The 17,476-nt window shown below is 42.4% G+C and overlaps 1 protein-coding gene across 3 annotated transcripts in view; it reads right to left on the bottom strand.

Moving 5' to 3' along the window:
* Positions 1-17,476, bottom strand: part of LOC147685056 (GTPase IMAP family member 9-like) — a 492,924-nt gene that overhangs the window by 249,349 nt on the left and 226,099 nt on the right. For all 3 annotated transcript variants that reach the window (XM_086940940.1, XM_086940941.1, XM_086940942.1), the window contains exon 4: positions 13,272-13,338. In XM_086940940.1, the coding sequence (XP_086797066.1) occupies positions 13,272-13,338 (67 nt within the window). The remainder of the gene's footprint in view (positions 1-13,271; positions 13,339-17,476) is intronic.

Below are 17,476 nucleotides of genomic sequence, written 5' to 3'. Positions count from 1 at the left end.
GGGTCGTGCTGAGGTGGAACCATTGACGCTGCAACATAGAGGTTGTGCGGTGCGCCGCAGTGGAGCCAGCTGGTCACAGGCTACCAGATGTCACTCGCTTCCTGACAAGTCTTCAGGTCAGTTGAGGGCGGTATCTGCTCCCCGCATGGGTCGTGCTAGGAGGAGAGTACAGGGGAGGGGTGGTATTCCCTCCAGAAGCCTTACTACAACAAGTTCTCTGTCAAGCAGGGGAAGGGGGGGTTGTTATGACATTGGGGTGAAGGAAAATTTGGCTTTGCCGTCACCTCCATCAGTTTTTAGGGGAGCGCACGTCAATGGCAAGGTGCTCACAAACATTGCTAATTTTGAAGGAATGTCTTCCATTAATATTGCGCCTCCTGTGTCTTTTGAGGGACGCTCTGCTGTTTTGGTAGATTATTCCAGTGACAGTGGTGATGACAGTGAAATGGGTGCAAATTTTGGCAGCGGGAAAGCACAATAGGCCGAACCATATTTTGCTCAGGTGCAGGGTTCTGCAGGGGAGGGAGGCGTTCCTGAGGTGTTTTTGGCTCCGGTGCCTAGGGGCGCACCTAGGGAGTATGTCAACTCATATTTACAAGACAATATGAACACTTTAGCTGTTGATTTAACAGACTCAGCTTTCGAGGATGTTCAGGATTTGGATGGAGTTGACTCACTGTTTCACAATATATACCCTACATCACGTTCTGAATCTCCTGGTTATTCTGTAGGATTTGAAGTTATGTTTCCAGAGTCTCGTTCTCCTCCTTGTTGCTCACAGATTTCTTTTGACTCTGCATTAGGGCCAAGTCAAGTCAATGGGTCTGGGTGGATCATGCCACTCCTTCATCTTCGGCAACGGGCTCTGTCTCGCAGGTTCTGGATGGTGGTAAGTTGGTAGCGACGTCTGGCACGAGCGGCTGGAAGTCTTCATCTTGCAAGACCCCGCAGATGGAGGCGGCGTTTCCAAGTACAAGAAGGCAAAGCAGGGTGCAGCTGTTGGTAAGGGTGTTGTTTCACAGAGTGGTTCAAAGGCGGATTTTGCTGTGACCAATTGGGATTGTTATGATGGCGGGGTGGGAGACGGGGAAATGTCGAGTGGGAGTAATACTGGTTTGGTCACACTTGATGAATATGCTGGTCAAGGTTTGGTGGATGAAAATGTACATGAAGGTTTTCAATTTGATGATGGGATCTTTGATTCAAGAGCTATGGGCCAAGAACAAGTGGCGTCAACAAAGGGGTCGGGTTCAACTTTAGTTGCTAGTATTTTTCAGAGGTCACGAGTGGTCAGCAGAGCAGGAACGGCTTCGGGGGCAACGGCAGCGAGAGGATCCAAAGGAGTTCCAGAAGCGGGATACTCAACTAACGTCAGGTAGGCCTCAGTGGTGGTCTTCGTGGCCGTAACCTTTGACAGACAAACCCAGTATACGTTCAGTGGGGGTGGGTGATGACTCATTGAAGGAAGGTTCAGGTTTTGGGGTGGGGAGAAGGTTGGTAAATCTGCAGAACAGGTGAGTGTGGGTTCAGGTGCTGTGGGATCAAATAAGGCGACAGGCACTGATAAACAGGTTTTGGATGGGTCTGAATCCTCATCTGGTTAAGTTTCAGGTGCCGTTCACCACATACACTAAAAATCACCTTACATGGGTTTGTCCATGCCCCTGGGAACGCATTTGGCTGAGAAAACTAAGAAGAGAATTTGGGACCACAAATTTGTTGACGTCTTCAAGCTACTTCATAGGGATATTCAGAGAAGGAGGGGTCCAAGGAAGAAGAGTGGGAGCTTTCAAGGCGCCCCAGGGTCCCAAAAAATATCGAAATAAAATATAGAAAATTGGACGGCAGCATTTTTAATCTATGCAAGCGTCTATTGTGAAAAACATCAGGACAGGGCTGTCGCAATGTCTGAGTATATTGATATCATATGCAAAAAACAATTACAACTTGGGGAGTTCGCATGGCTCAACTATGATGAGGAGTTTAGGGCTAGAGTCAGTTTTTTCCAGGAGAAGCCTTGGAGGGATGTGGATCAGGAACTGTGGCTTCAGTGGATGTACTTGAATCAAATGCCTGCGACAACACATACCGCAAGCGGGCTCCCAATTACTTATCGTCCCTTTCTGCCTCTCCCCGCCTAATTTGGGGCGGGTGTTGTGGGTAGAGGACAACTACCAGTTACAGGATCCTGTTGGAACTTTAATCGAGATTTCTGCATCAGGCAATTTTGCAGGTTTAAGCACGAATTTTCACAGTGCGGTGGGAGACATGCCATCATCCAGTGTTTTGCCAACCAAAGGTTTGGGGATCAGGGAAAATCACCAAGAGGTAGGGGAGCTTTTTCCGCAGTTTACCTCAAAGGGCTCATACCCCAATTAAGTTATCAGTCATGACGCAGTGGTTGGAAGGGTATCCTGATGTGGAATCCACTTCAAAACTATATTGGGTTTTTAGGATAGGTTACCAGGGTTCCCGTTATAATAGATGGTCTGATCATTTAAAATCTGCTAAGGAGTTGCCTCAAGTGGTTCAGAAGAAACTGGATTTGGTGATACAGGAAGGCAGGATAGCAGATACATTTAAGCACTGTCCTTTGAAGAATTTGATGATATCTCCGTTGGGTATGGTTCCCAAAAAATTGGCAGGTGAATTTAGACTAATCCATCACTTATAATGGCCAGAGGGCCCGTCTATTAATGACTTCATTTCCCCATCAGACTCCAATGTGTCTTATACATCTGTTGATGATGCACTGAAGATGGTACACCTAGCTGGGTGTGGTGCGGAACTTGCTAAATGTGAAATCCAGTCAGCGTTTTGTTTACTGCCCATTCACCCATCAGATTTTGAGCTGTTGGGCATGTTTTTTAATGATTCTTTTTACATAGACAGAGTCCTCCCAATGGGTTGTTCGGTGTCATGTGCACTTTTCGAAATGTTCAGTACTTTTCTTCAGTGGTGTTTTTCAGAGAAAAGTGGTCACAAACAGGTATGTCACTATTTAAATGATTTCTTGTTTATTGGCAAAGCCCAGTCATTGCCACAGATGCCTAAACATTTTTCAGGAATTGGCTGAGGAGTTCGGCGTTCCGTTGGCTCTGGGGAAAACTCAGGGTCCAGGTATCAAACTTACATTGTATTGAAATTGACACAGAGTTTATGATGGCTAGGTTGCCAGTGACTAAGGTGAGTGAGATTAGTTCCTTTTTATTAGAGATCATTGTCAGAGAAAAAATTCAGCTCAGGCAGGTTCAGCGGCTATTGGGCTATTTGAATTTCGCTTGCCGCATGGGGCGTGCTGGCAGGACCTTCTGTAGACGTTTGGGGATAGCGATGTCTGGGGCATTTTTTCCTCATCACAGGATTAGGCTCACCAAGCAGATTAACACCATCGCTGCTAGTGATATTTTCCTCCTGTGCTGGAATTTTCAAAAGTCCATTGAGTATGACGAGCTGGGCTCGTCATGAGCCTGGTAGGAAGCTACTTCATGACGAGCCCAGCTCGTCATGAGCCTGGAAGGGGTTAAGGAGGATTTACTCATTTGGCTGCAATTTTTGAGAGATTTTAATGTAGTCTCTCTATATTTCGTGGAGGATGATACCATCTGGCATTTTCAATTTTTTTCTGACACTTCTGGAGCACATGGCTTCGGCATTTTTTTGGGAGGGTCGTTGGTGTGCGGAAAAATGGCCTCCACATTGGCTTCAACAGGGCCGAGGCATAGCCTTTCTTGAATTGTTCCCTCTCATTGTGGCTGTTTTAGTTTGAGGGGAGGAGTTTAAGGACAGGAATTTTCTTTTTCATACTGACAATATGGCTGTTGTGGAGCTAATTAACAAGCAAAAGATGTGCTTGTATTACACCTGTTGCGTGTTTTTATGCTGCAGAGTCTTAGATTGAACATTGTGTTTCGAGCGAGACACATTGCAGGTGTTAATAACTCAATTGCGGATGCTCTGTCTCGATTCAATTGGCAGAAATTTTGCAGTTTGGCGCCGGGGGCGGATGGCTGCAAAACTTCAATCCCCAAAGACATCTGGGTGCTGGGGGATTGAGAATATCTAACCCCTTCTACTAGACGCAGTTATCGTCAGGCCTGGTTGGAGTTTTTAAGTTATGTTAAGTTACACAAAATTGATTTTTCTACAGAGGGTATCAGGGAGGTTATGTTATGGTTTGTTAATTTGGGGTTATCTCATACAACAATCTCAGGAAAATTGGCCGGCATTTCGTTTTATAGTCAGTTGTACTGGGGACAGGAGTTTATGGGGGATGTTTTATTAAGGCGTGTGTGTTGAAGGGTCTGGGAAGGGAACGTTCTTATTCTTCGGAGTTGCGTGAGCTAATCACTTTTCACATTTTGCAACAAATTTTAAAGCAGTTAACAGTGTGCTGTTATTATTTGTGGGAAGTTTCATGTTTTAGGTTTTGTATGATTTGACTGTTTTTTTGCGCTTTTAGAGTTTCCGAGTTGTTAGGTTTGCGGGATCAGAAAGGCATGCAGGTAAAAGATATTCAAGTGCAAGGTGGGTCAGTTAGGATTCTCTTGAGGAAATCAAAAACTGATCAGCTGGGTAAAGGCACTTGTATCTTTTTAAAGGATAGCGGAGTGCAGGATTGTTGTCCAGTAAAGGAATGGGAGTACATTGTTGTTTCCTTAGGCCTGCAACGTGGGGACATATTCATTCACAAGAATGGGAGCAAAATTACTAGTGGTCAACTTTTGGCAGTTTTGCGTAAAACGTTGTCATTATTGGGGGAAAAAAACGCACTATTTGGGACTCACTCTTTTCGGATAGAGGCAGCAACTGAAGCGTACAGATTGGGTTGGGGTTTGGATGACATTAAAAAGACTGGGAGATGGAAATCTGATTGCTACACACGTTATGTAAGGAAATGAAATGCCATTTACAATGTGGACTAATTTCGTTTTTTTCCCGCCTAGGTCGTGTTAAAAGTTTAGTATCATCAAAAAGGCGGACATGGATAGTGGGCCATTTGTTTGTAAAATGGTCAGCCAGCTTTGCACAACAGCATAATTATGGCCAAGCTCTTGGTTTGCCTAGCAAGGGACATGAAGTTGTATGGCAGGGGAAAGGGGGGATGAAGTGGGAGGATTTATTTCCTATGCTTTCTGAGTTGTCTTCTGCTAGAGGTTTCCCTGATTTATTAATAATTTATTTGGGGGAAAATTATCTGGTGGCATTGTCTGGTTTATCCATTTTGAAGAAAATGAAATTGGACTTGGGGGTGCTCAAGAATAACTGGGTAGGTACAACTCTGGTTTGGACGGAATTTATTTACAGGCACCATTGGAGAGGAGTTCGCAACCACACGGCGATGGAAAGAGCTCGCAGGAGACTCAATCGGAAAATGAAAATCTTTTGTTCTGCAATGGGTATAAAGTTTTTGGCTCATGATAACATCACAGATGCGGAATATCATCTTTTCAGGGAAGATGGGGTGCACTTGTCACAAATTGGCCAGGCATACTATTTAATGGAGTTGAGAGATCTATTGGCAGACTTTTGGTGCGAGAATCTTTGGTGTTCATTTAATATCCACTAAGGTTTGTGGCAGCAAACAATTTTTGTTTAAGGGGGGGGACCAGGAAAACTCTCTGGTTTTCCTGGGTGGTGTTTTTTCTTGGGGGTTGGATGGTCTGGAGCCGGCTTATCCTTCCCTCTGTGGTGGGGGAGGGGGGTTGGTAAGGTTGATTGGGATTGTGCATTTCATGGGGTATTCTTGATGAGAAGTCTTGTGGGGAATATTTGGTTGAATAGCATAAAGTTTCAAGAGTAATAACAATGGGGTATTTTGCTCCAATAATGTTTATTGTAGCAAGTTTCTAATTTATGTTGCCTGGACTAATAAAGTGAACTTTTAATCTAAGTGCAAATATTTGGTGTGGTTGTTCTTATTGCGTGATGGGGGGGTCCCAAGGGGATCGCGGCACGAGCCGCTGTCCCCTTGGGGAAGTTTGCGCGGTGGAACAGTCCACACAGCGCGTGAGGGCTCTAGGCAGGCAGGGGGCAGGGCTTATCAGCGCGAGCAAGGCAGGCAGCGTTTAGGGATTCATTGTGGCTTTTATGCGAGGAGATTGGGAAGCTGTCGTTTTTGTGACCCACTCACCCTCCCTATAAGAAATTTTAAAAAAAGTCACGTTAGGTCAGGTAGCATTTTTTTTGGTTCGCTGATTTTCAATTGGGGGCGTTTTTTCTTGGGGGTTGGATGGTCTGGAGCGGGCTTATCCTTCCCTCTGGGGTGGGGGAAGTGGGGTGGTAAGGTTGATTTGGATTGTGCATTTCATGGGGTATTTTTGATGAGAAGTCTTGTGGGGAATATTTGGTTGAATAGCAAAAAGTTTCAAGAGTAATGACAATGGGGTATTTGTTCCAATAATGTTTATTGTAGCAAGTTTCTAATTTATTTTGCCTGACCTAATAAAGTGACCTTTTATGCTAATTGCAAATATATGGTGTGGTTGTTCTTATTGCGCAATATGGCCGACAACATTGCCGACTTAGTCCTTCCTTTATTCTCACACTTATAAGCCATTTTCACTCACTCCTCTGATCGACTCACTGTTGGGGTCAAAGACTCCTAAAATCGCATTGCGGCACTGATACTTGCCGGTAAGTATTACTTGCTGTTTACCAGTTTAATGAGATCATTGCAATACCTATTTTTAAGCTGTGTTCCTCCACCTGTAGATTACCCAACGTTGTTGTTGAGGATTGCTCTGCAAGGGACGTAACCCCATGAACTTTACATACTTTTTCCGCACTGTGGATTGCCCTAATACTTGTTTATTTTAATACTACCTTGGTATGTTTTATCTCTCTTGCACACTAAGTAGACTTGTATTTTGTCCGATTTTTCCAGTGCGTGATTTGGTTTTTCTATTATTGATATACTGCCTGTTAGGCTAAATGGAACCCCTGTCATGTCGGCTTTCTAACACAATGATAGATATTTGTGTAATTTTTCTTATTTCATGTTATAACCAGTCGCTCTTCGCATGTTGCATGATGGAATACCAATTTCGTTATACCTAGGTTGCGGTCTATTCCCCCTCTTATTCTGTTTGGGGGTGAATACATGTTTTTTTCTCTGCCTATAGAGCAATTGCTGCTGTATAGGCATTTTTATCTTGTATACCATGTTTTACTTTGGTACAGTTACAATCTCTTGCTCAAAGTTGTACATATGCCTTGCTTTTTCTCTTTCCATTTCTCCTTTTTTCTTCCCAAATTTCCTCTGCAGATGTTCTTAATTATACTAAGGATATCAGTTAAGACGTGTATTCTTTGCTCTCTAATAAATGTAACCGGGCATGTATTTGTAAAACCCTAATGATGATCCTGCATTAATCACGGATCAAAACGTTGTCGACCTTAAACACTCTGATCCTCTAAATATGTGTATATAATTTCTAAGGGCAGTAGTGTTTTCCTTGATGTAAATAAGTGAACCCATTGTGAATATAGTTGATGGGCATTTAATGTCTCATGCATGTTTGCTTTTGTGTTTTAACACCAGTTGAAGATTATCCCAGAGAGTTGATCTTCCACACATAAATATGTTTGATTAAAAGTGCACTACATATCCATTTGATTACTCCTGTGCATTATTCTTGTCTCCAGAGCATTCTTTTCTATTTATTGTCTTAGGGACCATTGTTCCTGAAAATACTTACTACCCTTGGTCCCTATCGATTCCTGGGTTCATTTGTACTTATTGGCTAGGTACACCAAATGGCAGTCTTGGTGATGTCCTGGATATTTTCCTTAATCTGTCTCTCCCTTCCCACAGTCCTTCCTGATGCTTCTTCATAGTATCTCCAGCACTGTATGGTGGCCTTGGTTATTCCCTAAATGATGTCCCATTGCACTATCCAGCACTCCCCGTGCTAAGGTGATGGGTTTGATTAGCTTTCCCAATGCCTGAGACCTTTAAACTCTGCTGGCATTCGGATATCTTAAAACAATGAAAACACTATTTTCTGCACTTTCAAGATGGCTGCTGCATTGCCTTACTCAATGTGCATTGCGTCATCACATCAACAAACATGACACTAAAACACAATATGTATCACACAACAGGGCACGATTGTGTCATGCTATATCTTGTTAAGTGTATTTTTAAAGCCCATTAACACCAAAAGGGTATTCTGGCACTGAGCAGTGGTGTGGTCTAACCGTGGTCATGGTAGGTTAGTTATTTGAAAACTGGAAAACAGGGGTTAGAGCAAGGGATGGTGTTCACCCGGGGTGAACGGAGAATACTCCTATTCCCCTGGTCAAGGACTGAGTTAAACAAAGAGAGGAGTACCACCAGAAGTAAAATGGAAGGTTTCCTAATGGGGTGTTTTGAATGATAAAAGGAAAGAATTCATCCTTTTGTAAGAAACCCCTCAGTCACAAACCTAGTGGTGAAATGCTTCATCATCGGGGTCCACCCTGGTGGCCTAGCGTCACCAGGGTGTGCTTCAACACCTGAGGTACAGTGGAGCAGGTTGTGAATGTAGGTGCAAAAAAATGGAATGTTAAAAATTGTCCTGGTTTAACTTATAAAAATGTGAATTTTATTTTAAAGCAACTGGACAATATTAAAAGGGGTGGCGAGATACTGAGAGGGAAGTTACGGCCAAAGTATCTCTATATGTGTATTTGTGTTTTGGTCAACATGTTTCTACCATAAGGGTGAGTACCCGGTATTCATCAGGACCATAAACAAGGAGATGGACGGTATGGGCCCCCTAAAAGGCACACCCTATCCTAAATCCTCGTGTATCTATCGCCAATGGTTAGATATTCGATCAAAAATAAATGAGCATGGGTATTAAAAAGCAAAAGACTTCTTAGTGTGCTGTTAAATGCTTCTGCGGGCAGGGGGTAGTCACATCATGCAGTTGAACATATTAGTTCTCTGGTGGCGCGTGGGGCAATTAACCTACTTCTACCGTCCGCTGCTCGAGCTTGATGAATACCGGGTACTCACCCTTATGGTAGAAACATGTTGACCAACACACAAATACACATATAGAGATACTTTGGCCGTAACTTCCCTCTCAGTATCTCGCCACCCCTTTTAATATTGTCCAGTTGTTTTAAAATAAAATTCACATTTTTATAAGTTAAACCAGGACAATTTTTAACATTCCATTTTTTTGCACTTACATTCACAACCTGCTCCACTGTACCTCAGGTGTTGAAGCACACCCTGGTGACGCTAGGCCACCTGGGTGGACTCTGATGATGAAGCATGTCACCACTAGGTTGGTGAGTGAGGGGTTTCTTACAAAAGGATGAATTATTTCCTTTTATCATTCAAAACACCCCATTAGGAAACCTTCCATTTTACTTGGTTATTTGAAAAACCAGCTTGAATGTAAAGATCATACAGGAAGCAATGTTTTCATTGCTTTCTACACTCCTGAAATGGTCAAGTGGGCACTAGTAAAGCTGATCGCATCACTTGCTCAACATTGGCATAGCAAGACCGACAGCTTGATGATTGTGAGCGTATATAGGCACTGGTTTATTAAAGTAAAGGGAGAAAACTAAAACGATGCTCCAGTCGGTTCATGCCTAACTTTGGAGCAAATGTGTAACTTCTGGAACTCAGAAAGAGTTGCAGGGGTACTCATTGGAACCTGTGACTGACGCATCTTCACAAATCTATTCTGATGTGTATTTTCACAACTTGGCAAGTATTGGGAGTACATTTCCCCAGGCAGAAATGCGCCAAAAAGTGCAATTACACTTAAACCTTGTTTTCGACTTTGAAAATGTTTCCCTACCTCTATAACTTCATCAATTTTCATATGCTCTGTCTGCATGCTCCTTTGAAAATACAATTGTAGCTGCCTTGATTGAACTATAATTGCTGGCTTAACCAGTTGCAAACAGAACTCCGCGTTATTGTTGAATACCAACAAATCTGGAAATCTTTGGGGTGAAGTTTTAAGTTTCCAGATAGGAATATCCCAAGCCTTCATAGTACTAGATTTTCCTGCACAGCAAAATCCACTTTGATGCCGTCATTTCTTTATGACAAATTCCCATATGCACTAGTAAAATCCCACCCACCCTGAATCAGTGAATCAGGAATGCCATTTTCAATTTACAAATTATGTTTATCATGTGCATAAATTACACTTCATGTGCACAAACACTACTAGAAACTAAGCCCACGGTAAGCGCTGTACATTCTGTAGATCTGTATCTTGCTCATACTTGACTTGATCTGAGCTTTGATAATAGGATACTCTTTAGAGGTCGGGTGGCAAATATGTTAAGTTGAAGATTTGTTCCTAAATTACATCCTTATACGTGATGAGTTCATGAGTTAGGGGAAACAATACAATGGAGTTTAAAAAAATTTATTTGGAGGGAGCTCTCCTAATATTGATATGACAGTCAGTTGTTTTGTTGTGTTTTATATCTCTCAATTAAATATTTTAAAGTTGCTTGCGTATCAGTTCCTGATTTTATCATAACGTTTTATAAACAGTTATCTGTCTCGTTAAACTGTAATTAACAAAATACCTTGTCTAGAGGTGAGTGGCAGGGCGGTCTGGTGGTATATAATTCCCCCTGCATGATGTCTGCTTCTTTCAACCTCTGAAGGACATTGACTGTGACATATAGGGACCCAAGAGTGATCTCCGGTAGTGCACTTGTCTTTCAACACTTGACTCTTTGCACTGTAATCCCAATTAATTTCCGCAAGTTGTTATTGAGTCTCCTTCTGTGCCACAATATCCAAATCAGCGGAGGAGTTTGCAGGGGAACATGGGGGCATATTACCAAGCAATAGCGATAATTATCACTATTGCTTGGTTAGAGACAAAAATTTACCGCAGCGCTGCGGCAATTTTTACCGCAAATAAACCTTGGTATTACCAAGGTTTAACGCAAATGCGGTAAAAATCGCCGCAAAGCATGAATATCACTGAAAAGTCCGCAAAATTCATGCATTAGCGAGCTAATGCTCTTAGCCATGTTATCCACCTCCCATTGGATAACATGGCTAAGAACTGCTCAGGGCAGGTGTTAGCTTTTGGAGATATTCCCGCTTAGCGCGAATATCTCCAAAAGTTGGTAATAGGAGATAGCGATGTTAGCGACTATTTTCAGTCTCTAACATCTTGGCACGCCCACTTTGCATCTCATTAGTGATAAATATCACTGACATGCAAAGTGGGGCCCAAGATGGTCGCTATCTCCTACTAGCTGTCTCTAACTGGTGTTAGAGACAGCTAGGTAATAGGGAGATAATTTTAATAGGGAGATAATTTTATCTCCGCTTTCTTGACTTTTAAAGCCAAAAAAGCGGAGATAAACCGCCTTGATAATATGCCCCATTGCTCTTTTCCAACTAACAGCAATGCATATAGTTCAGAGGAGCTGAAATACTAACACGTTTTCACTCTTAATTAACATATAATGGCGCTTCTTACATCGTACAATTGCAAAGAAGATTCAAGTTCAAAGATTAACAACTCTTTCTTGACTGTTGCTTCTGTTTAGTATCATTTGACTACATTGAATCTTGGCTCTGCGTGGAGTGAAGTAAAGTTACAGCACAACAGGTATTTCTTGATAGTACTTTGTGGTTGTGTTCACATCATATGAGCTACAGGCGGACTCATGATTCAAGGGAAACAGCTATTTCCTGGAAGTACTTCCTATGTAGTCATATTTTAAATTCAAGAATTAAGAGCTGGGAAAACTCCAAGGGGAAAAGCAGTTTTTTGGAAGTAGTTTCTGTCTGTTCGCAAATTATTTTGTCTGGTTACCAGTGGCGTGGCATGGATCATATCATGAACCAATAATCTATTCACGAACCATCATATACTGCAGTACTCTTTAAACAACAAGTCCAGCTTGCATGCATGGGCTCATTAAAGTTTTTTTGTGAACCCCTACTCTATCATCTATTGCAGAGCAGAGATTGGCTCTGAATACAAGTAACCAGTAAGCAGGGTCACTTTAAAATTGCAATACGTTATTTGTAGACCCTCACGTATCATCCCACAAAAGCTCACAAATATCAGAAAGAAAGAAAGAAAGAAAGAAAGAAAGAAAGAAAGAAAGAAAGAAAGAAAGAAAGAACGAAAGATAGAAAGAAAGAAAGAAAGAAAGAAAAAACCTAAGGATGGAATTGAAAGAGGGCACTATGAAGGGAAAGAAAGAATCGGACAAGAGAGAACAAAAGAAAGAAACAAATAAATAAATGAGTAAAAAAAAGAAAAGAAAAGAAAAGAAAAAAGCAGAGTTTATTTGTATAGCGCAGAAGTCACCCAGGAGGGTAAAGTAGCACTGAAGCAGGAGCTGTATGGGCTAGGCCAAGGTAGGGACTAGCTGAAGAGCCAGGTCTTCAGTTTCTTGTGGATTTCAAGAACTGGGGATGCGGCACTGATGTGCAGGGGCAGGTAATTCCAGGCTTTAGAAGCAAGGTAGGAGAAGGCAGGACTATCAGATCTGGTCCTGTGCATGTGAGGGGGTGTAGAAAGTTTTAGGCTTGCTGAGCATAGGTGTCTGGTAGGTTTGTGAGCGTTCATGCGGTTGTTGAGGTATGTTGGGACAATATTGTGTGAGGCTTTCTATGTGTGCGTGAGGAGTTTGAAAATGATGTGTATATGTCCAATTTAGGCAAGCAAACGGTGATGTCTCCATGGAAATGTTAATACATGGATGCCCAATGGCAGTCTGAATATGGCCTATGTCTATCCTGCTGAAATATATGCAAAAGGCAGGCGCAGCAGGCACGGTAACAGTGGTGAGGCAGTGGTGCGGTGGGCCAGAAGGGGGGAACATGGACAGATGACCGGATAGGGAAAGTAAAATAAATAAAACCACTTACCTTGCGGTCGTTGCATTGCTTTCCCTATCTGTCATCTGTCCAGTTTCCCCAATAACGCTCACCCCCTACCCGCACCACCACCTACCGCTGTGACCTGTTCCGGCTGCGCATGACAGGAGAGTATAATAAGACACTTTCGGAATAATCTCAAACAGGTGAAATCACTAGTGCTGCAATGTTTGTTTGTTTTTTTGCTAAATATGTATGCTATTGTGGTGGTGAGACTAATATTTGATTTAATCGGGCTGTAATGATGCGATTACAAACTAAATCCATAACAAAATAAAACTGTAAAAGAAAATCAACAGGTAATAATTTCAGACAAATTTTATGAAAGTCTTTCCTCGAAATATTCAATTTATAAAGAAAGGCATCATCGTGCATGATATTTTCTTACCACGTGTAAGTGGCCTAGAACTTCCGCTTTCATCACCATTTGTTGAACTGTCACTCTTATTGAATGTCTGAAAAAAGTAAACAGTAAACGTGAAGCTTTGTGGTGAGTGTGACACATAAAGAAAACATGCACAAGATTTGGTGAACCTAATTATACTTTTGTGACATATACACTGCTCTCTGGGCACAGCAGAGTTAATTAACAACGATGTTGGTGTAAAAGCATATGTTTTAATTTAAAGTCGCAAGGGTTTCCCAGGCGGTAATGCTGTCGTTTTAAAAAGAGGACAAAAGTGATGGATTGTAGATGAAGTGTGAATTGTGTTACTGGGTTCTCGCTTTTCTCTTCCTTATGCTGCCCTCCTACTGGCCAGGGGAGGGGTAGGGAGACTCAGTTATTCAAGGTGTGGGATGTAAACGGCATTGAGGAGGTATCCTCAAGCTCGCGCTGTTGATTACTTGGGGTTCGTCTGCCCACCTGGAATTCTTACAACAGCGTGAGACCCTATGAGAGCCTTGGTAAAACGGAGGTTCTGTCATGTTTTCATATATTTATTGGATGTGTGTTTATACATCTTCCTACATCAAATGCTGTGCAAGTGTCTGTACTGAACTTCATGTGAGGAGTTTGAAAATGGTGTATATATGTCCAATTTAGGCAAGCAAATGGCTATGTCTACATGGAAATGTTAATATAAGGACGCTTAATGGCTTTCCGAACATGGACTATGTCTATCCTGCTGAAATATGTGAATTGACAGAAGGACTCCTTTTTCAAAGTACAGAGCATTGAAGTGGAGTAAAGTTAACAGATATCCTTCCTGCGACTAAGACGTCGAGCGCTGAGGTTGTCGCTGCTTCAGCTTGGTGGGCTTTCTCCAATGTACTAGGACAGTTAAAATGAAGAGCCTCGTGACGTGTGAGTGGACTTTGCGTGTGTTTTCCAGGATCATTGGGGCCTGTTGTATGAGATGTTTAAGCACTGGAAAAAAACCTGTAGGTCTGCCTTATAACTTAAAATGCCTCTTTTATTGATTGGTGGTTTTCATTTGTATGCAGTATTCTGATAATTTGTATAGATGAGTGGGTGAATGCAAGTTAACTGATGGATAAATGAAGCATAGGTGCAAGGATGTGTGACTAAGCACGTGGTTAAGAGTAATTAGGTGCATTGATGATGGATGAGGGAGTGCATTAACGAAAGCATCCATTCATTGTTCCTCTGACTCACAGATTTTCATAATTTACAGGACCACACACACACACACCTCAACAATCAATGAGACAGACCAAATGCAAAAGAAGTACTTGCTTATCTACTAGTACTGAACAGACAATGCAAGAGCTTTTATTACAAGCTGCTTCAGTGAAAACTTACTTTGTAAAGTAGGGATACACCATAGACAGTTAAAGTACAAACTTCCAAAGAACACGGATCATATGATCACAGGTGAAGCCTGTATAACCCTAGCATAACCTAGGCACAATCAAATACAAAGAAATAGGGTTCCCTGACGGGATCAATCAGCCTAAGAGATAGTTGATCTATAATAATTGAGTTAATTATTATCAGACAAGCCAATTCAATTGACGGAAAATAAGTTCACATAATTGTCTCGAATTGTACAGTCCCATAAACATATTTCGATATGCAGGGGATCCTGCAAATTTGAATGAGACGTGTCAATCTGAATAGGAAGTGTCATCAATGAATTTCCCACCATCCATCTGCACAATAAGTGACATCACTCCTTCCCCCATGACCTATCTAATGGCGGCCACAGCATGAATATGCAGTGTGCGTAAAACAGCCGGAGTACAAAAGGCAAGTCACCTGCCACCTCAACTCTGTCCGCTACTCCCCATGTTGCTGCCTTGCCAACCCAAACAACACAGAGGGAGCGCTCTGTGGTATCTGTTCTTCTGAATTGTAGTGTTCATTGCATGCGGAATCACGCCTATGCTAGCATATGCCAATTTCATACTTTCTTCCATCTTGAATGTAATGTAATGCACAGCGTGATCACTGCCGGTGTTTTTTGCCCAGCTGTAATAAAGAATTGTGAGGTCTACACAGAAAGAATGAGATTTTACCAGTCACACTGAACACACTGTACCTAATGAAGGACAACCTGGTTTTCCCAGGCTGAAATACCTACTATGTGTCGAGTCGTGACACCTGAACAGACTCTGAACATCTAAACTGAATTAAATAGTATTATGTAATAATCTTCAAACGTACTCTGTAGAGAAATGCTTCTTCTCACTTGTTACCCATTGGTGCATATCATGGGAACAATGTACTTGTGTAGTGAATATTTGAAATCCTTTGTCTAAACTTCTATAAAAGGACCTGCTTTTTCAGGGTTGTGCAGTTCCCCTTTTCCTACTTTTAGAAGGTGAATCTATGCTGGATATTCTGCAGTATCTATGCATCCATGATTTATGTGATGTTATATTGACATGATTGATGCTCCAGTTTATATGTTTCTGCTCTTATAATCTTTGAATAAACCGTTAAGGCTTTAGCATGTGTCATTTTTATTGAGAATGTTACAGCTTCATTCAATGTATATGATTTATTAAACAGAGACAGATCCAGTCGGGAGCTCAAAAAGTTCCTACAGGGACAGGACCAGTCCTGGTCCAAGCAGTCAGCATATATTTGGCGAGTAAATGACAGACAGATTTGATCTACAAAAATAGAGTTCATTATTATTGGACAAGCAAATTCAATTGACGGACACGAACTTCACATTATTGTCTCAAATTGCACAGTCCCATAAATTAAGATATGCATGAAAATTTAGTCCATCCTCCAGATTTGGATGAGACGTGTCAAGCAGAACAGGAAGTTACATCACTGGATTTACCATCATGCATCTGCGCAGGAAGTGACATCAATGGATTTCCCATCAACTATCTGAACAGGCATTGACATGATTCCTCTCCCTCAGAACTTACTTAATGCTGGTCGCAGTGTGAATGCGCAGTGTATGCACAAAGTGAGACACCCAAAGTCAAGCCTGTCTGTGCCCCAGCACCTGGACCATCCCCAGTGCAGGGAACCCTGGTCCTCTGCCCTCCCACCGCTACCCTGCTGCAACCCTTCATGCCCTAAACCAGAGTACTGCTCTACATGCTGCTACCTTGCTACCCCACACAACACAGAGGGAGTGTTTTACTGCACTTCCTGCAAGTTTTCTTGCACTTACACACCCAACAATTTCATGCAGACTTATCAATGCCTGCTACCTCACCAAACACAACACAGAGATCACAGACCTTTTGCATGTCAACGGCAGGACTAACTTTTCCTCATGAAATCTGGATCAAACCCTTCATCGTCAGCTGCCATTACCACCACCATTACTCCCAGATACAAGATCCTCAGGCAAAACAGACTTCACAGACCTGAAGGCAGAATCACCATCAAATATAAGAACACCATCAGCTACAGCAACTCCACGGGCATGTCATCTCCAACATGGACCACCTGTCATTCAAGATCCATGTCACAACCAATTTCACTCCAATTGGCACTCTTCGCACCACTCACTCTTGACGCTAGCAAATACATCCTACCTGGAGACCTGAACTTCCACCTGGAAAACCAATCTAACCCCAACTCAAATGTACTCATGAATAACCTCATAAGCCTGGGCCACACCAATCGTGGAAAGGGACCTACTAATGCCATTGAATACTTCCTGGAGTCTATTTTCACCAGCTTCAATAACATTAGTGTCAACAACTCCACACTAGTGTCCTGGACAGAACACGCCATTGTCACACTCAGCACCCCGGTCCCAGTCTAACACAGATGCACCGCCACCAGACCAGGCCACCACAACTGGAACAGAATCATTGACAGGGGATGACAGAATGCTCTCAACAACTGACCTGAGCATAGTAACAACCTTTCCAAACGTATCAAGAATTTCCACAAATGGATCGCCTCCTGCGCTGACTACCTGGCTTGCCTCTAACACAGCAATAAAACAAGATTTACACCCCACTCCAGTTGGGACACAGAGGAATTCAGTCTGATGAAATGCCACTGCTAACTACTAGAACACAAATGGATAATGATCAAGGACAAAACCGACAGGAGCAAAAAGCTACCACCAAATGATCCAGATCAAAAAAAGCACTGCACTGGCAGACTCCATCAATACCAGCACCAATAGTAGAAAAGGAATCTTC

This window comes from Lissotriton vulgaris, chromosome 10, assembly GCF_964263255.1.
Source record: "Lissotriton vulgaris chromosome 10, aLisVul1.2, whole genome shotgun sequence".
Classification (NCBI taxonomy): domain Eukaryota; kingdom Metazoa; phylum Chordata; class Amphibia; order Caudata; family Salamandridae; genus Lissotriton; species Lissotriton vulgaris.
This window is presented reverse-complemented; position numbering and strand designations above follow the sequence as displayed.